The sequence below is a fragment of the Corapipo altera genome, unplaced genomic scaffold (assembly GCF_003945725.1).
Source record: "Corapipo altera isolate COAL_440 unplaced genomic scaffold, ASM394572v1 24b, whole genome shotgun sequence".
NCBI lineage: Eukaryota > Metazoa > Chordata > Aves > Passeriformes > Pipridae > Corapipo > Corapipo altera.
In genome coordinates this window covers 1,376,644-1,401,681 of record NW_020884888.1, presented here as the reverse complement: position 1 = coordinate 1,401,681, position 25,038 = coordinate 1,376,644, and the positions used below count along the sequence as shown (strand labels likewise).

Here is a 25,038-nt window from a genome sequence, read left to right as displayed (position 1 = left end):
TAAAGTCTACAGTTCTAGCATCTTATATCATTAGCAACAAGAACTGAAATAATTTCACAGCATGCTCGTTTTCTGCTCCACATGACTCCTTCTCTTCAAAGGGTTTTGGGTGGGCCTTTTTTGTACAAGTACAAAAAGCTAATTAATTATTAGACAGTGGAAAGTCTCACTGGGACATCTGGACTGAAAAAAAATACACTCTGGGAATAATAATGCAATTCTACAATCCTAGATGGTAGATGGTCTTTTCCAGCTCTCTTTTAAAACTTACTGTACACAATTTAATGTAGAAATCTGTAACTTTACTTTCAAAATAGCAATAAATTATATTTCCTGAAAACTGATGTGTGTGTGGTGTTGGAGGAAAGCACAATTAAAACCAACAAGCTCTAAAAAGATCTAAGTTTAATTCATATGGAGATTATTAACTTTGGGGAAAAAAGTGGCATTGGAACAGACAAATTACTAGAATAAAACAAAGTGGTACTGCTCTCTTGCAGTTTTCAGTGCCTGTACATCTCCGTGTACTGTTTTCTCTGTTGAGAGGTTAGAGCACAATTTTAGGTTCCAGTAATAAAACTCTGTCCCATTAAATTTTAGTAACACAGGTATAAAAAGGCCACTTGAAATTAGGATTCACTACAAAAAATGCGGAAAACAGAGAGAAATTCCATCGACTCAGCTGAAGAGCAAAACAGATATTCCTCTCCCATTTGCTAGAGTCTGCTATTTGCATGGGAACACAGCTGGTGCAAACAAACAGATAACGAAATTTAAAACAAAGGCTGTGACAAGTTTTATTCTTCTTACATCACCTTGCTTCTTTACTGGTGTAGTAGAGGTGAAAACAGCCCTGAGGAGTTCTGGCAAGAAACACACTAGTACAGAGAGAATGTACTACCACAGCAAACTCTGTAGACCTCTCAAGGACAAAAAACCAGACCTCTCAAGGACATCTAGGAAACCTGGTAATGGTTGACAAAACACAAAAGCTTCCTGGCTTTGAGCAATACTTTGGGCTCTGTGAGGCAGGAAGACTTTCCAGCTGCACAGACTGTAAAGAGCACAGATGACTTTTACTTTCCTTTGCTCCCTCCCTCTAAGTAGAGCTTCCAGTTGGCACCCACATTTTTGAAGGAATAAGGCAGATGATGACTTACTCTCTAAGGCTGTTTGCTCTGGGGGTAGCTAAGGGCATGTTTACATGGTTGCTCAGTGCTAAGCAGAGAGACTGCAATTGGTTCGGACACCAGAACTGGCAAAGCCAAATCATGCTTTTCACGTTGATGAGAGCCTGTTGAAAAGTCAAACTCCTGAGCACCAGAGAACCAAACTATTCCTAGCCTCAACAGTAGTTCACTTAATAACAGTCCAGGTCTTTCTCTACACAGTACTACTATACATAAGACCCCCCCTCTCACAAATGCTTTCTTTCCTTCCAAATAGACTATCACCGATAAAGTAAGATGTGCCTTGTGGGTACTAATTAAGGTACTTGGACAGAATGAGGGAGAACTCTCTGCCCAGACAGATTTTAGGTACTGAGAAGTCCAGTAAGGAACAAGTTCTCACCTGCTGAGTGGTACTGGTGACAATGCCTTGCTGCAGCCGATATGCTTGCTCCTGTAGGTACTTCCTGGTCTCATGATTACGAAGCAAGTAGTTTTCTATCTAAAACAAACAAAAAAAAAAAAGCCAGATTAGGAAACTGATGTGATTCTTCACATTGCAATTTGCTTTCAGTTTTGCTGCTGTATCAGAATTGGGTACTGACAAGAAAAACTGCTTAATTATTTATCACCTGCAAACCTTATTCTGTGTGCCTCAGTGCTTAATAATCACATTGGCAAATATTCGTTCACTTACAGACAAATTAAATATGGTTAAATACTGTGCTTTTCCCACTGTTTTCTGAAAGAGTCGTCTATTTTGAACAATTTAGTAAAATACTCCGACAAAGGATTAGATTCTGGTTTGACAAGTATTTGAAGGGACTCATATCTATTAGATGTTGTAGAGACCATGATGACTCAAGATAGTCAATTAATTTCTTTTAGATGCACTCAGCCCACTGAAAAGATACATTTTAACATCAATATGTCTGGAGAGAAAATAAACTATTTAAAAGTGCCTCAGTTCAAAAGTTGTTTAAGGCTAAGCAGTACAGAAGTGCTCTTCAAAGGTAAACACCTACCATCACCAGCTTAACGGCACATAGAGTAACCCACTAAGCTGACTCTATCAAACTTAGTCAAGTCAAAAAACCCTATTAGTAAACTGTTTAAGGTTCATCAAAGGTCTGAAAGGAAGAGAAGACAGAAGAAAAGGATGGGTAGAGTGGCCAGCAGACTGTGATGCAGACATTAATATGATGGTCATCTCTGAACCAGCAGCAGCAGCAAGAACTGGAACATTCTGACCAAAGCCCCACAGTAACACAGGGTTTATCCAGTTTGCCCACACTAGGTAGGTAAAGTGTGCTGCAGAGATACTGGAGCTTGGGAGGTTAGCTGCTATGTCCATCTGGTGTTGGACTAATGCCAGGAGCACTCTCACTGTACTCAAGCTGTGGAGCACTGAAGCTCACTGAGATGTCAGTCAGTTGGTTTAGTTGTCCCCACACCAGGCACGGCAGCTCAGTCCATGCAGACAGGCTTTCATTCCTATACTCATGGAATTAGCTGTGTTCACAGCACCACTCCTGAGACTGTTACTTTTTTTGGGAGAGAACGTCCTTGTGTTGTGTAAAGAAAGCCTGAACCACACATGTTAAAACAAACTCAGGGCCTAACAGCTTTAGCAACTTTAATATGAATAAAAGAAAATGCTCTTTGTACGTAACACCTAATTAACACAGAGAATTTAAATCCTCATGGCCAGAAGCTTCACAATATTTTTTTCAGAAATGCACCTATCGCTCTAGATATGAACCCAGGTAATTTTATTAAATGAGATGTAAGAAGTATGTCCATCCCCTATGATTCAGATTTTTAAAAGCAGAATTTAGATCATTTTCATGCATCAAAGAAAAAGGTGCTAACTACCAGTCCTTCTCCCTGTGAGAATTCCTTCACTGAAAATAAGGATCATTTGCTTTTTAAATCACAGTTATCTGTAAGAACTATTTATAAGGTTTTTATGACCTTACCCTGGCTGAAGGTAAACTACTCATTAAAGAGATGTAAATTGTATGCTTTCTGATTGAGCAGGAGGCTCATTTGGAGCTTGCTATATTTACTGTATTAAAAGTCAGCTGGGAGCTTTATAACTCATGCAAGTGGAACAGCTACAGATACTGTCAACACCTTTTCATCCTAAAGAACATGCTGGTGCAGTTGCTTATTTAGGGTAACAGTGTGTGAGTTTTACACGTAGAATATAAATTAACACAGGCAGTAAATGTTTTCATTCTCCCTCAAATTAAAGAGCATCCTTTGTCTTGTACAGAACTAACTGCACTTTTTATGCCAATATAAAAAATGTGTACCAATAATTCTAAACATATGGAAACACGCACAAGTACATATGTAGCAAACATGCAGTTTCTAACTCTCCCTTTTGTAGTTAGGCACACAGTACTACGAGGTGTAGCTTGCACTCTTTTAGTTAGGACTTTTTGACGCTACACCCTTGCATTACATCAGTCTTCACTCCAACCATTCTGTGGAACAAAAAGCTCTTGCAGCACTTGGTTACCACATATATGTCTATGCAAATCAAACAATCCATGAATCTAGCCTAGAATTCTTACTCAGCCAAGCATGAAGGCTCAGTCACTTAAAATTACTACTTTATTTTCGGTGATTTTATGTCTGTGCATTGGTGGTATATGCAATACCTTTTGCAGCGCCTCTTCTGTTTTCTCAGGGTTTGTTTTGAGTGCTTGGGAGGCATCATTCATCGGTATAGGCATGAATCTCAATGTATAATTCCTAAAGAAAATAAAATTTAACAGTGAAAGTTAATGTAATTACTGTACCTCATCATGAAGAATAACTTAGAAGGGAGAAATAAGGTGCATCTAGCTTGCTTGTAGAAGGTACTAAGAATGTATTTTTCATATTTGTAAGTGGACAAACTGGAGGCAGGCATGCTCCTTTTTGCTGTTAACTCTTCCTTGCTTCTAGACAGAGGGGCAGATTTTGAAAAGCAAAAAATGCAGTTATGTGGTCAATGCCCAGTGGCTGCTGAATAAAGGCCTAGCTGCCTTCTGTACCTCTGTACACAAGGTTAGATTATTTTTCTCCTATATCTAAACAGAACAGAGAGCATCAGTGCCTGCTGGCAACTTTATCAGATCTAAGACTAAATGGAAATATTCAGTAACAGACAGATAGCAACTAAGAGACTGAGCTTTGAAAATTTACTATTTAATAACTTCTTGTGTTTATAACAATTTGAAGACACTTGCTGAATTTTTAATAAAAGCTGACAAAATAAGCATAGCATCTCCACATTGTTTTATGCAGACAATCGCTCTCTGCATTTGACTTTTTTTTGCAAAACATTTCTGTAGTTTTGTCCATCTGTTGCAATATGAGAATAAAGATAAGGGGTCTTGTGTCAAAACTGCATTTAAACTCTGAGAACATAAGTTGCCTTGCATTTGTTGTAGCAGTTACACTAAGATGCTACATGCAGTGGTATGTCCATACACCTTCAGATTTGAACAAATGAAGAGAAAAAAAAAAAGCAGGAAGTTTGTAAAACCTGGAAAAGAAATTATTCCTTCTATTTTCCATAAATCCTTAATTTCCTGCAAATATCCTTCTCCTCCTTCAGCTGTCTGCAAATGTCCCCGTAATTGTCTGTTCCTATTCCATCAGAGCTACATAAATATGTTTGGAACCCTCTATTTTTGAGCATTTTAGAGTTGGCAATTTCAACTGAGTCACCACCATTCCTCACTAAATGCAGTAACTCCACCAGCAGACACCTTAAATACTATGACACTCCAAGCTTCTTTCACTTCCTCTCCCACCAGTTTTTTGGCCACATGGAACACTACTTTCTGAAGGACAGTGGTCTTCTTAACTGCCAAACTTGTTGATTCCTTGTCGATACTACCCAACATTTTATCTTAAGTGATAATGGAACACTTCTGTGTTTCTTCCCCAATGCAAACATGTTCAGCTGTCAGTGGCAGACAGTTACTCATAATGACTCAGCAAGGGCCCTGTGATCTCAGTGTCCAACTTTCCACTGCATCACAGTCAGAAAATTAATTCGTCTCTCAAGTTGTCTTGCCCTTCAAAAGAACATTGCAAACTATACAGACTCTGTTGTGTGTCCTAATGTAATACTAACCAGTGAATAACTGGCTGTCCATCACCATGTGGAAAACTTTTAAATGTCAAAGACACCGAGCTCCAAGACAGATAGTAATTATGTAACTCACTGATTGCCTGACTACTACCTGGCAGGTGGGGTATTTATTTAGTTAAAAGGAAAAAAAGGTAATTTCTAAGGATCTCTACAGCTGTTTGACATTTAAAGCATGCCATTCATTGAAATCTATAATTGCCAGCTCTCATGCTAGTAATTATATGCTAAATTCAATTTAGTCAAAGGCTTAGTACACCCTCTCTCACACACATGGACACACACAGCAGAAGGGGAGAAGGGGGGAAAGTGAAAGGTAAGGAGATTTCATGGAGACACAATCACAGAGGCAAAACTTTAGAAGACCACTACCCTAAGGAAGAAAGGAAATCCTCTGTACTTGGTTTCCTTTCAAACAGACAGTAATTATTCAAAATGCTATTTGATTTTCATCTAAGAATTAACCAGCTCTTAGGGGAAAAAAATCAGGAATTTAAAGCTCGTTTTTCAACTTTGATCATTAGAGAAGTATTTATCTTCACACTTCATTTTTCTCTGTTTCCTTTGAAGTCTAAAATATTCCTCCATTCTTCTTTATATTAACACTCCACTTGTCTCTTGTAATAGAGTACATTTTGCTTCTAATTCAATAATCCTGTAATTTCATAACACACCAATACACACAGTAAAATACTTGTATTTAAAGGATGATAAATTTTGGAGAGGTGCTGAAGAGACTGGAAAGGATGTCCTAAAAAACCTCTCCCTCTACGTACAACATGTGTGACAATGGTCCTACATTTCATCATATGTTATTTCCCTTGTAATAAGTTCTGCTCCATTCATGACATACACTCCCTGCTGTGGTGGTGATTTTACTGTCTATTTTAAAAAAAACCGCAGGAATAAGATAATATGATTTGCAGGTCAGAATGTGTGATTTTCATGTCACTGCTATGGGAATAATTTGTAGGCCTCTAATAAACCCCAGCATTTTTCATCAGTTATTGAAATTTAAGCTATTTCGTCAGTCAGTCCATATAGAAAAAAAAATCTTTTAGGAAGGAACATGGGACAATACTATACAGTCCTACGACAAAGCAGGCTCTAGGCTGCAAAGCACATGCTTATCTGTACACTAAAATTACAAAGACACAAGTCTCTGATTTTAATGGCCAGGTTGAATAGGATGCATTGTTCTCAAATGCTCCCCTGAACTGACACCTGTACTGGACTCCGCAGAAGAACCTCTCAGTATCTCCCATTAGCTGCCTGGGACCCCCTTGGGGCAAGCTCTGCCAACAGCCATGCTTCCAGAATTCCCTTGCAGGAATAACATTTTCACACAATTATAAACAAAGAAAAGTTGGGAGAAGGGGACAGAAACAATATTCTGATTGCTCTGGCCTGTTTTGAACTCTGTTACAATCCCTCCCAATTCTCCTAAGCATCCTTCCCATACTACTAAAGTCTAGTTTTCTTCTCTTTTTTTTGTGGTTTAGTATATGACTATTTTTCTTAAGTTCAAAATAACACATACAACACATATGCCCAAGCAACTTCAGTATATTTCATTCCAGTTTGAGCAACGATTCTTTCCTACAGAATATTGATGGTTTCAGGTATTTTTAGGAAACACAGGGTGAAGGATGTTCTCAAAATGTCTTCAAGATGGATTGTTTACAGCCTAATTGTTTTCAGCCAGTACTGACAGTCCCTCTCTCAAGTTTAAACCTTTGTTGCCTGTGGCTTAGTTTGTGATGTTATCAGTGCTTCTGACAATTAAAAAATGTGTAAGGCAACATAAAATAACCTCAGCTTCAAAGTTAAGTAAATGAGATGCCACCTCAACAAAGTTCACTGTAATACAATTATCTACAGCTTTTTTTTTTAAGATCATTTGCTTTTACCTTAGTATTTCCTCCTCTTTTCTAGTTACTCATCCAAACACTTCAGAACAGAAAAGTTGATGCTAAGCAGAAAATAAGTATATTCCCTTTTCTACCAGACTTCCCCATGTTATTGCTCTCTGAAAGAGAAATGCCTGCAAGTTGACAAATAACCTTTGCAAATTATTATTCACTACTATGAATGGAATCACTGCAAGATGATTTGCTTAATTATATATCACTTATCTAATTTCCCACATCAGTACAACCGAATTAATTTTGAAACCAAGGATATAAACTACAAGAGTTTCATAAAACTAGTAACTTCAAAAGCTCTAGCCTCATGACCCCTCCAAGGTTTAAGATGGTCCCTTAAGTAGTTATACAGTTTTACAAAATATCTTGTCTAAAAAGTAGCAATTGTAGGTTACCTTCACCTTCTAAAGAGAGCCTTTGCTCCTATCTGACAGATTTAATGATGTGAAACAACTTTAACTGCTGTTTAATTTAAATCCATATTTTTTCTCTCTTAAGAAAAGTAATAACATATAAAGAAACATGATGGAGATGGAGAGAGATGAAAGCAATTTAGCATCCATCACTGATGAGGGCTGCATCTGTGAGTAAACTCATGGAAGCAAAATGACCCAGACCAGAGCAATTACAAAGAACAATGCAATTCCTGAGATCATCACTATTAGTTTAAACTTCCTAGGGGGAAGAAAAAAAGTCAGACCACAAAGGCACACTTCAGTAATTTTCCGTTATTATATACAGCTTCATTCACTGACTAGAACAGAATTTCTGCATGCTATTAACATAACAGAATGAAGGAAAGGGAAAATATTGCCAAATTCAGAATTCTAACACTAACAGCAGAACTCAAGGGCCTTAATGCTGATAGCAAAGTATGGATGAAAGAGCCACAGAGCCTTTTCCCATCCTTTTGAAGGATGTGAAATCATGAATTTTCCTTTAGATTAAACACTCTGACACTTAAAATTGAGATCACTCAGCATCTTCAAGACCATACTGACTGCGGTGAGAACTGCAGCTGCTCAGATAATTCAGGATGTAAGTCTTTGGTCTCTTCACGAGTCATTCAACTGCTCGAGAACTTACTTTTCCAGTGCCACAGCTATGTCCTGGAAGCCCTGCGCAGTGATGTTATTCTTGTCCCATATTACAGTTCTGAGAAGTGGTGGGGAAAGGAAAGAAAAATAAAAGTTAAACGAAAATAAATCTATATTGAAACTTTGCATATTGAAATAATACAGTGCTGAATGCTCAAAATTGTATAGCAGAAGGCAACACTTTAAAAACCTGTCTTTAGTTATATTCTAAAACCTTGAAATGACAGAAGTTATGGACAAACATACTACGAAATTCACTTTCTCTTACTTTAAAAGGGACTCTACTATATTTTCCATCATTAACATATAAACCTAACTTTTCTAAAATACAGCTAATAGAAAGATTTAGAGATGAATTCCAGCTTTTTCAAGTAACAGTACCAAAAACAAAGTTCAAATGTCTGCTTTGCAAGCTGCCACCAAAAACCAAGACAACTGCAGTAAGTGAACAATCTCTACACAGGCTATATGTATTTTAAAAAATCATGTTGATTGGTTGTCAAAATTTGCAGGCTATTACATATTCAACCCTGCACTAGGCTCATCATACAGTTCCTATGATTCCACATGCAACATAAGTAGCTGTCAATATAAACCATTATGTTAGGTGCATAAATTGTAGCTCTTTTGAATACACAATAATGATATGAGTGATCAAACCTTGCCCCTCCTCCCCCAATTCAGACCACTCAAGCAGACTGCCTGCCAATTTGCAAACACATGTTCAAAGATCTCATTAGTAGTCAGAAGAGACAGACAAGCAGATAAATCTTGCTTCTGCAAGAGTATCAGTTGTAGCTGTTTTGAAAAAAAAAAAGTCTTAAAAACGAACAAAGATTTGTGGTGCTTAAAACAGAAAAAAAAGAGAGATGGCAGGGTTTCACAAGTATTGACATCCTTCTGTTGTTGCACAGTAATCCCTCTGTTTTTTAGATGGAATGATGGAGGTAAGGAAGAGAGGAAGATAGATTTTACACTCACCCTACAAAGGTCATATGCTTAGGGTTAAACCTTGGATATTTCTGCTATTGAAAAATGTGTTTATTTTTCTACCTGGATGTCATTTTATAACATTTTTGGCAGAGCCAAAAAGTTACTATTGCATTATTCAGTTTGTAATCACACCACAGACTGTAGTGACATTATGTCAACTGTGACATTCAGTGTACTGTGAAACATTTCAGTCTGCCATCCTGAAATCCATCAAAGCTTTATTTCTTCAGATACTGTGGTCATTTCAGGTTAATACATTCAATAAAGCCAAACCATCCCTCCAGTGTTTTCTTGACATTTTTAATATTCAGTTTGGGCATAGTGGCACAAAGACCAGGATCTCTGCCTCTGAACAAATAGCCAGGACTGTTTTGGAGAACTTCTTACCCTTCAGGGATCAAACACTTGGAGACCAAGCACAGAGTGGTCTCTTTACACAGACAGTACCCTGAGGACACTTCATCTGTACAGTCTGACAAGAGGAGAAGTGAGGATTAGTTTCCTGATGAGGGTGACATATTTAGAGGTCCTCATCCAGATTCATGCTGATTAAGGGTTTTACTGTTTGCAAATCACATACTGGATAGAAAAAAAAGTGAAACTCTCAAGCCATCATTGCCAGACATGCTAAAAAGCAGTGAAGTTGTCGGGTGGATGGAGTTGCAGAGAAGAGATGCCAAGGTCCATCAACATGGTAGGCAGGGGAGAGAAGAAGGATGGATGGTCCATGCTGCTACCCATTCTGAATTCCACCTGCTCTCAGTTCTAAAACTGATATTCCAGAAGACAAAGAATAACTTACTTCAGTTTCCTACCCAAGTATCAGAATTTTCTCTGCTGGAAAGGTCTCCAGTAAAAAAGAGAGAGGAGAAGAAGTGAAGAGTGGCTAAACACTGGATCAGGGTTCCCAGAGACACCATGGAATCTCTGCACTTGCAGATCTTCAAAACCTGCCTGGACAAGGCCCTGAGCAATCCCATATAGCTTTAAAGTTGGCCTGGCTTTGAGAAGGACATTGGATTAAATGACATCCAGAGCTCCATAACAATGTAGTTGTTTGTGGGTTTTTTTCTGTGATTCTAGGAAATTTAGAACGCGTTTGGTTCCAACAAGAGGTTTTGCTGTTTAAATTTAGAAAATGCTATTTTCTCCAGTTTCAGTTACGGAAATGTTTCTGTAGGGACAATTTGCTTCTCCTGTTTTTTTTGCTGCTGGGTTTGGGTTCTTTTAAGAAAAAAAGGATGAGAATCCTTCCAGACACTATAAAGTGGCTGCATCAAGAAGGGTTCTGAAGAGAAACAGCTTGAGAATAAGCCAACAACCTCAGTATTATTAAGACATTCTACTGTTTACTGCAAATACACTTTCCTTACCTGAGCTTGGTGTTTATCTGTAGGGCTTTTGCCAACATCTTTGCTCCCATATCTCCCATGGCATTTCCACTAATATCCACTTTTGTAAGAGAAGTATTGCTGCCCAAGGCATTAATAATGATGGTGACCTCAGTCTTCAGCTTGGAATCTGCGAGGGACAATGACTGTAGAGGCTGTGGAGCATAGAAAAGGCACTGAAAACAAGAGCTGATAATGCACTCATTCCTCAAACATCAACCAAAAGAAGTTACAAGTTCCCCAAACTCTTGGAGACAGCAGTAAGCATCAAAGTTATTTCTGTGTTTGCTACAGACCCTGCAACACATGATAAACTGGGAGTCAACCATTTACAGCACAGGTGTCAAACACATACACACTCTCAGATTAAACTGCAACACCCTGTGAAAAAAGTATTTTTAAGTGGCAGCACCTCCAACTTCTCAAGTCCTATTAAGTACAGAATACAGTGGGACCCTCAAAAGAGGCAAGACAACAACCACCAGCTTCACAAGACAAATTCTAGTCTCCAGCAGGTTTTGCTAAATCAGCATTAGAATTTTCAGTGAGAAATAAAAATTTCTACAACTCCCCTCCTCTCCCTCAGGCTGAGATTTACCCAAAGGAAAATTACCATCTGAGGCATTGTTAAAACTAACATTTTCTTTAAAGGGTTTCTTATTGTTACTTCAATTTTAGGAGTGATTCTGTTCCTTTAACAAAGAGCATGGACTTTTGGAGGAAAGAGACAGAAAATTGTAGCAGGTCTGAAATCCAAAACAGTAATGAGTATTTATTAAAATGAATAAGTCAATAGATATTATTCACAGTGGTATTCTGACATCTGCAACTGCAATATCTTTCAGTAAGTTTATTTTTTTTATGTAGCATGTTAAGCTCAAACTACTTTATTTGGCTCCAGCAAGTCACACTCTAAGCATTAAGAAAACCTCTTCTAAAAATGCCCGTATTCCCTCCATTCTCAGTATCTCAACAGTCAACAGCAGGAGCTCAAGAACTACAGTCTGCCTATCCCCATGTCTTGTAGAGATATTACAGCTCCCCAAATTGTAATTTGTCTTTGGTGACATATGAGAACTCCACAAAATATTTCCCTTGCTCAAGTGTGAGTCCATGCAGAGGAGCGTATTGTCATTATACACCCACTTAAGCATGTACTGGAGGATGAACTTTAGGAGCCTAAAATCTCCAAATTGCCAGCATAGGAAAATCGACATCTTGTAACAATGAACCATGGCACCTACATTAGATGCTTAAGCTTAGATTAATGGAAATAAACCAATCAAATTGTGCACACATTCCAGGGTCCATGGTGCTTGCATGGTACCTGCTATACAATGGGATTCTAGCCTCCGGACACCACTGGATTACAGTGATAACTAAAAAGCTTGCAACAATAAGAAATGCACTTATAAATGAGGAAAAGCATAAAAATTTGGAGGCACAGCAGGTTTATAATTAAAAAGTCTAACAATAACACAAGCCACATGCTGGCTTTATTTTTAAATGGGAGTTATTAAATTATTATGCTAATGCCCTTAATCTGTGTTTTCTAATTTTATTACAATATGTACCCTAAAGAATATTAATTAACCACATTTAGAATGGCATTTAAGAGCTCTTGGCACAAGTTTGAGAAGACCTTTCGCAACAGATTCACAAAAAAGCAGCATGATGCAGCAGTGACAGAAATCAGCAATAAGCTTGTGAATGTGAAGTTTCTTCTGTTTCTCATGTGTCACTTTAGAAATGGGCATTCAAGTAAGTTAGCTGCAGGTGATCCCTCCTGTATACCAATTTTTCTAAACCTCAAATATCCTCCCAGGAAAGGATTTCTCACCTCTCACATTCAACACGGACAAAGCAGTATATAACTGAAAATGCTTCTGTTCTGTGTTCTGCAAGGATTGACACCTTCACACCACCTAAATATTCATTAAATTATCTGACCATTACAGTAAAAAGCCCAATCAAACAACAACAAATGAAATAAACAAATAACAAAAAAATATTCCCCACAAATATGGGCAATATTCTAGATAGCCTACAAACACATTTCTTGTAACAACTTAATAGTTTAGCTAGGTACTGAGAAAACAGAAGTCTGAGGAGCACTTCAGTGTCTCTGCTGCAGAAAATAAATACTTTGCCAATACAGAGGAGTCCCTTAACACAATCTTTTTAAGGAAGAGGAATTCTCAAAGTAAAGAAAACAGAATTAGAAATTCTATGATTTTATTCATTGATTCTGCCATACTTCTGCTGGAATATGTTTAAGAATTAAATCAAACTTAGTTTGTTTTTCTTAAGTACAAAAATACTGTAAAATCCCTCAAAAAGCCAATTCTGCAAAAAACATTGAGCTAACAACTTAAGATATTCAGCACTCTAGTAATTCACTGCACCTATGCAGGAGTGATTATCACTTCGAGTAATGATACCACATACTTGCAGTGTAACATCAGATTTTGCAACAAGAAAAGAAATAGCACAGTAAGAATACAATATTATAGTCTGCACAGTACAGCATCTACTTAAGGAAAGAAGACATGAAAAGAACCCCAAAAATTAATCTAAATATTACATTCTTGTTTATATAAAACACCTGAGAAATTTTGCTGTGTAGGTTACTACTACTGCTTTTAAATTGTGTAGAATTATATTTGCGCATCGCTCTAGTTTTACAGTCGTAGAACCAAGCTACTAATTGTTCAAATGATTTTACTCATGACTCACATTAACACAGCAACAGAGCTATTTAAAGTGTGTATAAATACATGAAGATACATTTGGCAGATGACTATTTCAGATTAAAGCCTCTTACTTCAGCTTTCCATGCAGATAATGTGCAGTCCCTAAACTGTGCCAGTCTGCAGGCAACACTGATCAAGCAGTGTGCTCTGGGCAACATCACATCTCCCAGTTTCATCTTAACTTTTTAATGTCCCGTGGCAGTAAACTCATAGTAATGGTAGAATGAGGACCATCAGGGTACAGCAAGGACAATTGCAGGCAGCTTCCTGCAACACCTTTTTCCCATAGTGCTATAGCATCTGTCCTGAATTCTTTAGCTGCTAGGAGATGCTTCAGACTGATTTTAGCATTTGATGAGACAAAAAGAAACAAGATTCCTTCATTGAAGAGCATTAACAAGAGAAAAGAACATGAGGAAAGAAGAGACATGGTAACCCCAACAGGATCATATGCTATATCCCAAATGTTACCGCATGACATGAAAGGGAGACGGTTGAAGTACCTAAATAAAATAACTTTTTGGCAGATTATTTCATTGTAACACTGTTTGAAAACAGGATGAGGGTTACGTCGTGAAAAACGGTGGATAAGAATTACAGGAGCACATCTGACCACTGAATAGTGGAAAAGGCAGAAAGTGGAACAACAACCGACATCACCCACGGGCTGAAAAGAAAAGAAATGCAAAAACTGGAAGCTAATGGTGCGAAGGAGGGAGAGCTGCAAGAATGATACACGCAAAATTTAGCAGCTACTTTTTCTATGACCTGGAAGCTTCAGAAACAGAATCCAAGAAAGATAAACATAAGGTTGTAACACCTAACAGAGGACAATAAGGTGAAAGTTGCAAACTTTTATTCTTGAGACCAGGTAGTATGAAAAGGACAGTCATAAAATAGGCTGGAAAAACCCAAAACAACCGCATATTTAAGAAGAAGATTTGGGTAGTAAAAGGACACAGAGTATGTTGAAGAGGTATTTTAGGATATGGTCTGAGTAGGAAGAAATGTTCATCTGCAGTAGAGCAAAGGGATGAAGGAAATAGAGAAAAATCATACTACATTATATTTGCTTGTGATTTAGTCTTCAGGACAGCCGTGAAAGGATAAGCATGAGAAACGGGTTAGGACAGAGATAAATGTCCAAAGATAAGAAGCAGGTGCTATCTGATTAAATGATACTCCTCAGTACAGTATCAAAAGGAAAGGAGAGAAGGGAAAGACAGTCCTGTAGCATTCCCTTTAGAAATAAGAGTAAAAGGAGGTAGTTACACAGCACAAAATGAAAAGGCTAGTTTGGTTCAAGAAGTAATACAGAGTTCTACCAATACATTACTTAGCACAATCCTACAACTAACTTGTGGAAACAAGGACTTTCATTAAGGTGCTTTTATTACAGGTGTTAACTCAGTTAGAATCAGCTCTGGTATCTGTATGCAGCACTTCTCCATATCACACTGACATCCCACATTTTAAATAATAAAATGTGGAGAAAGGCAAAGAATCAAGAAGAACCAGTACCACTAATCCCAGTTAAGAGGATTTAGCGAATATAGAGGACCAGTTGAATAAACCACTTCAAATACAACTAAGCACTAAGTACAGGGGAACACAGAATATGGGTCTAATGACCTTGTATAGAGAGAGACATAAGAAATTCTGGTGAAAATTGCCAGGGTACAGACATAGATGGGAGGAGAAAATAAGAATGCAGTTAATGTGGAGACCATGAACTTGGAGGTGAGACAATAAAGACAACAGGAATAGCAGGTGTTCAGAAAAGTGAAGTCTACAGTCGCCTATCTCTGGAGAATGAGGAAAGCAGAGTTTGCTTGTTACTTGCACAGGAAATTAAGGAGTATGAAAGGACTAAGAACAGATGAATAAAGATTGACAAGCATGAGAATAACAGAGCATCTTAAGATTCCCTTCTAACCAAAACGAGGATGCCAGGAACAGCAAGAATACAAATCCAACAACAAAAGTCTTTCAGGATCAGGAAAGAGTGTAGAAATTACGAAAGTGGGTAATCATCTCAGCAAGGCACTCTGAAAGAGTTTTATGAAATTGCTCCCATGATTAATGTACTAAGAGAAGGAAAGAACAGCACACTGAACAGTTTATTTGCATCTTTTGAAGGAGAAAGGAGTTCCACTGAAGTGACCTTGCATTTTGCAAAGAAAGAAAAGAAGTTAATACCCAAAAACAGCTATCAGGAAATAGTCCATTCTACTAATTAAAAAAAAAAAAAAAAAAAAAAATTTTGTTACTGAAGGAGTATCACCAGCCAGCAAAAACTACCATTGTAATCTCTTATCAGGACACAAAAGTTTTGAAAATTCGTACCAGCAGGACTGTATAATTTAGACCTAAAGCAACTAGGTTATATACATCCAACTATTTAGAATGAGTATTTTTCATCAAGCACAGATTCTAAGACTATCTTCAGAAATGTTCACCTACATGCTACATGTAATCCAAATTACTATTTGAAAAAACCCAAACCCAAAATGTCGGATATGTTTGTGCAGGATTGTGATCAAACCTTATGCAGCAAATTAACACAGATAAGACAATTATCAGAAATAGGCTGTGAGGGTACAAATACACATGATGATAGTAGGCAGAAAGATACTCACTGAATCCTCGTCTTGAATCATCTGAACTAAATTATCAAGTACTGGAGTGAGATTTCTGAGGGAAGAAAAGTTAGGAAGGTGATGAAATCAGCAGCTTCTCCTCATCCATTCTCTTATTATTTAAAAGAAACAAAATCCTTACTTGGATTTCATGTTGTTAAAGTTTTTGCCTAATGCCAAATGTCTTATCGATCGGTTTTTACTAAGCCAGACTACAAGGGTTGAGAGGTCAGATTCTAGGCCTGTAAAGAATCAGATTAGATTAAGAATTAAAACATATTTTCAGAAGAGACTCAAACAAGGTCCAATTATTAATGCTATATTCATTCAAGTAACTATATCAGTGTACTAATTTCCAAAAGGTCTAGAAAAATTTCCATTCTTCTCTTTTTAAATCTTTTTCTCATTACTGCCTCTGCTTTCTATGAGAATAAATACTTTCTCTAAAAGGAGACATTTAAATCTCCATCCTAATCAGCTATTGAAGGCATCTCTCAGAAACACAGAAGAGATATCAGTTCCTTATCCATTATCCAACCACTGAAGAACAGTTCCTCACACTGTCAGGTAGAGTTTGAAGCTCCTTCGAGAATTTTGAAGCTCTGCTAACCACTGTTTAATCTTAGTAGAGCTGTGTACCAACAAGGTCTGAAAACCTGCAAAAAGGCTACAATAATATGCTATCAATAAAATGACCTGAAAAACAAGCCAAATTTTATTCTACTCCTGAGCAAAAAAAAGAAACTTGCTTTATTATCACCAAACAAGTGATGTATTTAAAGAGTCCATTAGCTAGATTACAACAACCTAGGATTCAGATTCACAGGGCAATTTAGATTTCAAATATCTATCCTTATCTATAATAATAAATCTGTTTGCATATCTGGGCTGAGTCAGTAGCTCTCAAAGCTTTCCACTTGTCAATCCATCTCACCTTTCTTCATCATTCAATTGTATTGGAAGACTGCTTCTGAAATACTTCTGCATTTGGTTGTTAGAGGGGCAAACACAAGTGAATTCTTCCAGCTCATACACCTACACTTTGAATCTGCAAGATGAGAAGCCAGCTGATAGTCCCAGAAATATCCGTGCCAGGAAGCACAGAGACTCCAAAACAGAAATATTCAAACAGGTCTTCTCTAACCTGAAGCTGGTTGACTGTTTGCTTAAAATTTCCCCCTCTAACTTCTTGTGTTACAACCACAGCTTCATTCTGTACCTGATGTTCTCCTTTGTTCTTTCACTACATCTCCATTTCCCATTTCGCTTCTCAGTCTCTTGTATTTAAGCTCAATTTCCTCTGGATCTAATATGAGCTTGGTGCCATTAGTTTGCTCTGCTGTGTTACATTAATTCCAAACAACATAAACTTTTGAGTTAATAAATTAATATTTCTTACACACTTTATAGCAATAAGAGTTCTTGGTCTGAGACATTTCCATAACTAATATGGCCAATAATCATAAAGCAAGAGCAAGCATCCTTGATTACACTGTAAGCTGAAATAAAAAGCATTTTTCAGCTTGCATGAGCCTCCACTCCTGTTCTATGTACTTACCATTGTCTGAAATATCTAGGCTGGTGATATTGTGTATTTCTGCTATGCATCCTTCCAAGACTTGTGCACCTCCAGATCTTAACTAGAGACAAAACATCATCCATTTTTGCAAACTATTTATGGTTTAAGATCACACAGAAGACAGTGGTAGGAGCTTTGTGAATACAGAAGGCACTAGCAGCAGCAAAAACAACAGCAACAGAAGAAGTTATAGACATCAAAATGACAGCACACATTCCTACTGTTCTCATCCCTACTCTCAGTATCTATACACAAATGAGAAAAAGGTTTCCCTTTCCTTTCTCTTAAAACTACTACTAAGCAGTTAAATAGGGAAAATATTTAATGGTTAAACATAGCAAATCCTTTAGCATTTGTGCTAGGCAGTGACTGCGGGATTTTATTGTGCATTCTCTATATGAAAGGGCCAGGACATTTCCAATGTCCAGCAATTAAATTAAAAAAAAAAAATAAACAGCCCATAAGCATGCAACACTGTCACCCTTGAATTTCACTACAGAGAAGGTTTATAGCAAGCATCTTCTTTCAGCCCTTAGCACAAAGCAAGGGTGTCCAGATCAAAGATAAGTAGAGTGGGAAAAAAAAACCAAACCAACAAACCAAAACCAAAAATCCAATGAAATTATGTTTCCCTGTCACTGAAAATTCAGGTTGTCCAATTGTAAAATGGCCAAAAAAAGACCATAAACAATAGAAAACAGTAATTTAGTTATTCTTAATTTAAAAATAGTCATAAAAGAAAAAAATGGCACCAATAAGAAAAATGCTTGGCTGCAAAGTATCAATTATGATAATATTACTGTGAATACTACATGAATTCAAAAGAAATGTCAGGATTTAATGAAAAAACAATTAAATGGTCTAGGGGAAAACATCAACATTAAGAATCAAAGTTATGAAAACTTACACACTTATTTACTAATGCTACTGAATTAACAAAACTTCTTTTTCCAAAGAAAAGCATTTTCTTATTTCTTGCAGCTATGCACACTATATAAAGTGCATTTCACTTCATAAATATCCCCTCAAAAAAGACTTAAGCTAAAGAGGGAAAAATATCTACAAAAATTCTATTTTTGCATTTTCCACTTTTATTTTCTTTGCTTCAAAAAAATGGAAAGCTTTTTCAAACATGAAATAACCTTTTCACCTTCTGTGCATAAAAAAATCAAGGAACCACAAATGCCTTCTAGAAGTATTTTTCAATAAAGACTTGATTTGGCACTTTTTAGGAAGTTTTAGATATATGATTGGTTAACAAGCAGCTCAATAACTTGACCTCAGCAACTGAAGAACGGTGGTCAGAGATAACATTTAAATCAGAAGTCCCACCTGGAGTGTAAGAGGTACAGAACATAAGGCACTTTTCCTCCTCTCCGTAAATCAAAGCCTACCCACACCTCACCCTTATCCTCTCAATAAGTAGTCATATTACAAGCTGTATTTGGGCCAGAAGTGGTGCAAATTATAACTCAACTTTATTTTTGTAAGAGCATTTGTAGCATTTGCTGCACGAAAGCCAAGATCATTCAGTTTTGCTTTATGCTGCTCTCTCAGTGTGGGCCACCACAAGGCAACCGTTTTACAGAGAGTGTCACATCTATCACTGCAGAATCTATGGAAGTGGCAGATCATATACAGAACTGGATTGGTTGTTGGCAGGGTAAAGTTCTATACACTAAAATTATACTCACAATAGAATCCATACGCTTGTGCTATATATACTTTGAGGGCTGACATGGACAATTTTTCAGGAGCAGCTTTCAGTCTTGTACCAGATAACTCTATATTCAAAATTTTAAATATATAAACTTTTCATGAGCACAAATGGTGATATCTATTTAATCTGAGAGTGACGACAACAACTTGACTTTTAGGATCATAATTTATTGCAACTGTGTTAAAATATGATGCATATATATATATATGTAAAAGCAGATAACTGAAGTGCTGTTCAGCAATGTGGACTGTGATACTGACAAAAAACCCCCTCTGCAACATCTCCTATACGATATACTTCTGAGACTACAAATAGAAGCTCTTATTCAGAAAACGAAGAATAACCCTTCTACAATTAAAAATGCCAAGTGTGTTCAAAGCTATGAGGTACCAATATGGGAGGGCAAACAAAGTTGCTTACTGATTTAACAATTAAGGTAAAGCATGGAGGGTACTTACACAGTGACCAAGCTAAGGGAAGCAGAAGGGAAAAGAGTGAAATACATCAGTGCTGAGTAGGTAGAAATAAAAATGTAATTTTCATAGTAAAAATAATAAAAAACAAACAAACAAGTAATATAAAATGATTAAGCTTGGAGTTAATATACCAGAAAATTATTATGGGAGCAAATGAAAAATGGTGAGAAAGGGAAGGAACGTAGATTTATCCTTCCATAGTTGAGTACAGCTTGCCTGATGTAGGAAAGAAGAGGGCAAAGCTGAAGCATCAGCTTTCTAGATCCCTAACAGTGTGTGCTTGCAGGAACTGGGAGTAGCGGTCACTGGCTCCAAGCTTCCCACAGCTCTGTTTCTCGGGTGCAGATTACCCTGTCCAGATCCCAGAGGGTCAGGGAGAGGTGGAGCAGGACCCTGAGGTGCTGGGCCCACTGAGAGCACTCCCAGCTGCTGGCACATCAGTTTCCCTGCTGGTGGAAGCATAACTTCTTTCCAAAGCACATGAGAATGGATAAAGCTCAGTGATGTGAAAAAAAAATGTTAAGGGAAGAATCCAAGGAAGTGCTGTCAGTTTAGAGGGATCAGCTACAGGAATGCAACATTGAGTTGGGCAGGATTCCTTCCTTTCTGTCATGAGAGTCAGCCATGACCACATGTGCTTTGGTGTCCAATAAAGCTAATCATCCCTCGAAGGACTCCTCCATATCCCATCCTGGGTGTTACTTCACGAAAGGACAAGGTTTTCTGTCCTGCCAGCCCTTTTTGATTTACATGTTAATTTGTACTCTCATTACTTATATTTGTGTTTTACTGATTTATTCATTTAAGGTTATGATCACAGGACTTCATTTTTGTTACTTTAATTACTCCTCCCTTTTCCTTCCTTCCTCTGAAAGATAGATTATCATCCATCTGATCTCTCTACTCAGAAATCAGAAGCACATGTACCTGACTTGAAAACTTTTCTATTTGGAATTTACATGTAGTGCTCTTCGAAGTAATAACATTTTTCAGAAAATACAAAATATCAAAACAAAGTATGAAATGCATTTACAATTTGGGTTTTCTTCTTCATAAGGAAATCCGTACACATTTCAAAAGCAATTGACCATGAACCTAAGGCAAGGATTACTGGATCTCAAAATGTTCATCAAATTGCATGTTTTCTACTTAAAGGGAAACCATTGCATTTTTAAGGCACTTTCAGAGCAGTTAATACTCAGGTGGACTTGGAAAGATGTCTCTAAAAAGTGAGAGGCTTTCTTTGCAGCTTAAAAAGGGAAAAGTTGGAGAAGGCCTGAGCCTAAACTGTTTCATGTCAGTTTTGCCAAGAGTCCACCACATAGTTCTTCATGTGACTTTGCCTCAACTAGCTCCCCAGGGTCATATCTGATCTTTTGTCATAAGCTGTGACCACTCAGGTATCACCCTGCAAGAGTATAGACAATCCCAAGAAACTAAGTGCACAGCAAAGCACAGAGAAGCAAGAGGAAACAAGTTAAGGCAAATTAAGTTGCCACAATAATTTTTATTTATTCTTCAGGTATTTAAAATCATATTTATAGTGCCTCTTATGTTAATAACTTTTACCAAAGTTCCTTATTGGCCTGAATTGTTTAATCGATTAGGAAAGTGGAATTTCTCCCAAGGCTAAAAAGCAAACCTGCCAAAGAGGGAGCATGTTTTCAGTTTTAAAGGAAGACAACCAAACTGCAGACCTGCCTTCAAGGCGTGCATCTTCCTTCAACCCATTCAAATTTAGGCACCTTGGAAAATCCTCCTGCTGCTAATCACAGCATCAGAGAGCAGAAGATGCTAAGCAGCAAACATGCTGGCTCAGTATGTAAAACAGCTGCACTGCAAGGAGGATTTTGCCAATCAGGTGCTGCAGGTGCTTTGAACCTCTGTGCTTATTATTTAGGATGCTGTAACACACAGTAGCTGACTTTTACGATAACTGCTTCTCTGAGTTCCACCTTTCCTACAACTTTTGACTACAGAGGAAGAACATCTCACCCAGTGGATTGTACAGGAACTCTAATACCATGTCATTGCATATTTTGAACATATCCTGATAAATATTTCTTACCTCACAGCTACTGAGGTCTAAAGACACCTCCTTCAGATTGTGATTGCAAGCCAGGCCTAATAAAAGTGCTCTGAAAAAGATCAATTTTAGAAACTTTAAAAAAAAAAAAAAAAGGCAGCTTTACATCATCATCATCTAAGTGATCACGGGTTAACACGCCTATAATGCAAAGAACCATTTCAAAACAAAAGAACACCAGCTGAGCAGTTATTTTTTAAATGACAATGGCAGCTCAAACCTGCCACACTTCAGAATACTCCAGCAGCTTCAAAAACTGTAGGGATGGAAGGCTAATAAAGAAACTATAAAGCTAATGCATCATCATAATTTAATAACATTCATCAGAGATTAATTTTCCTTAACATTTGCTTTCAAAGAGCATCAAATGATTACAAAAGGAGTGTTCTGTTGTACAACCACACTACCTCTCTGATTTTAACAAAAAATCAGGAAAAAATGGGGGTTTTAATATATGCAAGATGCCATGCAGCCAGCCATTTTGGCCAGGCACAGTGCCTGTAACACTCAAAGGCTGGATCAGGTTCAAGTATTAAAGTTCTCCACTTCTGCAACCCAAAACGTATTTACATATTCCAAAATTATATTCCTAGACAATGGTATCCTTTCTCTTTAGGCAGGATGACAGACATGTGTAGCAATGACTGATTATGATTATCATAAATCCACCTTCAAAGTCTTTCACAAGTGTGTTTCCACTTATAAAAGTTAGTGTTAATGTCATATTTGTATTAATACTGTCAAATCAGAAAGCACAACTGTATGTGTCATAGAGAAGCAGCAAACAAAATCTATGTATACCTTCTAGTATCTTTAGAATGGATGAGATTTTGAATTAATAATTCAGCAGAGAAACAGAAGGACTTCCTTCCCAAACTTCATTTCAGCCAAAAGCAAGCCAACAGAATCCAAGTGACTGATGCATGGAGATAAAAAACAATCCATTCTGCTGAACCACGTGCCTACACATTTGCTATGCAAGTAGTATGTCAAAGATGTATTTAAAATGTGTGTGCCTTGAGCAGGTTTTTCATTTAAACCTATTTATATCTGCCCTGCAGGTATAATCAGACCTTTGTTACTAACAAAGGCAAATATCTTGTGCTTATTTATTTCTTAAGCTATTAATATAGAGACTTTGAAAAAAATGTGAAAGTTCTGCAATAGTTCTTACAAATTTTTAGATGATCTTGTCTATCTTTCATACACGAACATGTTTTTTCATTCAAACTCAGTTTCAATGATAACTTTGCAAAGAGCTTCCCAAACATTTTGAGGAAATGAAAAAATGTAAAAAAAAAAAGAGACATAGTGCTGCTTCAAGTGTACTCTCTTCACAGCAAGAAGAAAAAAAATTACTTTTTTCCTAACTTCTTTCCTATAAACTCATACTAAGAAAATCCCATGATTTCTTAATTCTTTGTTATGAAAAATCACCAGCATTCAAAGGGACCAAAGCCAGGCATATCATATACTTGGCTACTCTGTTTAAATCACACACACGTGGTAATACATGGAGAAGTCTTGTCAACTGTGTTAGATGTAGAACACAAAAACTGGCCTTGTAATTAGCATTTGCATGAGAAGCATATCAGAAACTTGTCCTGTTATAGTACTGACAGATCAAAATACAATTTTTGGCAATGTCTGTAAATGAACAAAAATGCCAACATACACTTCAACAAGGAGAAGAGTACAAACTGCCTCACTCTGTTAAAAATGGTGAAAAAAAGAATGAGCTGCAATGGAACATTAACTATACTAACTATGTACTTTGTTGGACAGCTGGCAGATCAAGGGGTCCCAAGTTTTTGGGATAAATTAATACAATAACATCTTCCATGAGCACAGACAATTGTCGAGTACTCATCAGCCAAAATTCCTCATACCCCAGGAGATACTCAGCATGCCAAGGAGAAGAGCTAAATACGAACCTTAATTTTATGTGCTTCTCACCTTTCCTAATTTCTGTGGATATATTCAACATCTCACAGTATTCTCTTTTTCCTGTGGCACCAATACTGTCTTCTGTAGTAATCACATTACATCCTCTGTTTTTCTTGCTTCATAAAAGATAGTTCCCTGCTGCTCTCCACCACAGAATCAATAGCTCTAAATTAATCAGAATCAACCAACGTGTTTCTCAAAAATCACCTTCTGTTTGAAAATACATCTGTACCACACCTTGCTAATCCTAGCAAAGTCTCAGCAAGCAAGATAGCAACTAAGAGCATCACACAGAACAAAGCTAAAATGGCTCCTGCAGTTGAATGTGGATTTCAATCCTGTGCATCTGATTTAAGCATCAGGTTCTTCTCAGTGGTGCCAAACAATGGGAGAAGAGGCAATGGGTAAAAACTGTTGCACAGGAAGTTCCACAAGAATACGGGGAAGAACTTCCTCACTGTGTGGGTGACCACACACTGGAACAGATTGCCCAGAGAGGTGCTGAGTCTCCCTCACGGGAGATATTCAAGGACCACCTCGACTCAATCCTGTGCCATGTGCTTTAGGGGACCTTGCTTGAGCAGGGAGGTTGGACCAACTGACCCACTGTGGTCCCTCCCAACCATACTCATTTTGTGATTCTGTGATATTGTACTGACCTCTTCAATACTGAATTACATTAAGAAAAAATACTAAAAAACAATGTATGGAAAAGGTTATGTATGTTTTAATGCATATTAGCTAGGAAAGTGACACTCTGGAAAGAGTCCTTTCTTTAATTTAGTCCAATAAACATAATGATTTTGCCAGAATCACAGAATGCCCTATCTAGATTAGACCTATCTCTTTACATTTATCTCCACTTTAAAACACACTTTTAAATTTTATGTCTGAAAATTTCAACACAGTTCAAAACCACACAAGTCACAGGAAGGGTGACACAGTGCTTCACTATTTCCCTCAGCTTGCAGAGTGTGTTAGCCACAGGATGGGTGACATAGAACAAAGATATGCGTTCTACTTAGCTTTCCAAGAAATTGCTGCCATTGTCTCTTCCCCCAGAAGGAGAGCATAGCTCCATGTAATGGGTTTCTCCTTCCAAATATTGCA

The 25,038-nt window shown here is 37.4% G+C and overlaps 1 protein-coding gene across 6 annotated transcripts in view; it reads right to left on the bottom strand.

Annotated features, from left to right (window-relative positions):
- CARMIL1 (capping protein regulator and myosin 1 linker 1) overlaps positions 1 to 25,038 on the bottom strand; it is a 193,694-nt gene that overhangs the window by 54,523 nt on the left and 114,133 nt on the right. For 3 of the 6 annotated variants that reach the window (XM_027643918.1, XM_027643922.1, XM_027643920.1), the window contains exons 17-25: positions 21,964 to 22,033; positions 19,878 to 19,889; positions 17,679 to 17,760; positions 16,263 to 16,362; positions 16,121 to 16,175; positions 10,711 to 10,883; positions 8,334 to 8,402; positions 3,839 to 3,932; positions 1,573 to 1,671 (exon numbers count right to left, since the gene is read on the bottom strand). In XM_027643918.1, the coding sequence (XP_027499719.1) occupies positions 1,573 to 1,671; positions 3,839 to 3,932; positions 8,334 to 8,402; positions 10,711 to 10,883; positions 16,121 to 16,175; positions 16,263 to 16,362; positions 17,679 to 17,760; positions 19,878 to 19,889; positions 21,964 to 22,033 (754 nt within the window). The remainder of the gene's footprint in view (positions 1 to 1,572; positions 1,672 to 3,838; positions 3,933 to 8,333; positions 8,403 to 10,710; positions 10,884 to 16,120; positions 16,176 to 16,262; positions 16,363 to 17,678; positions 17,761 to 19,877; positions 19,890 to 21,963; positions 22,034 to 25,038) is intronic. The other 3 variants (XM_027643919.1, XM_027643921.1, XM_027643923.1) reach the window with 1 other exon arrangement.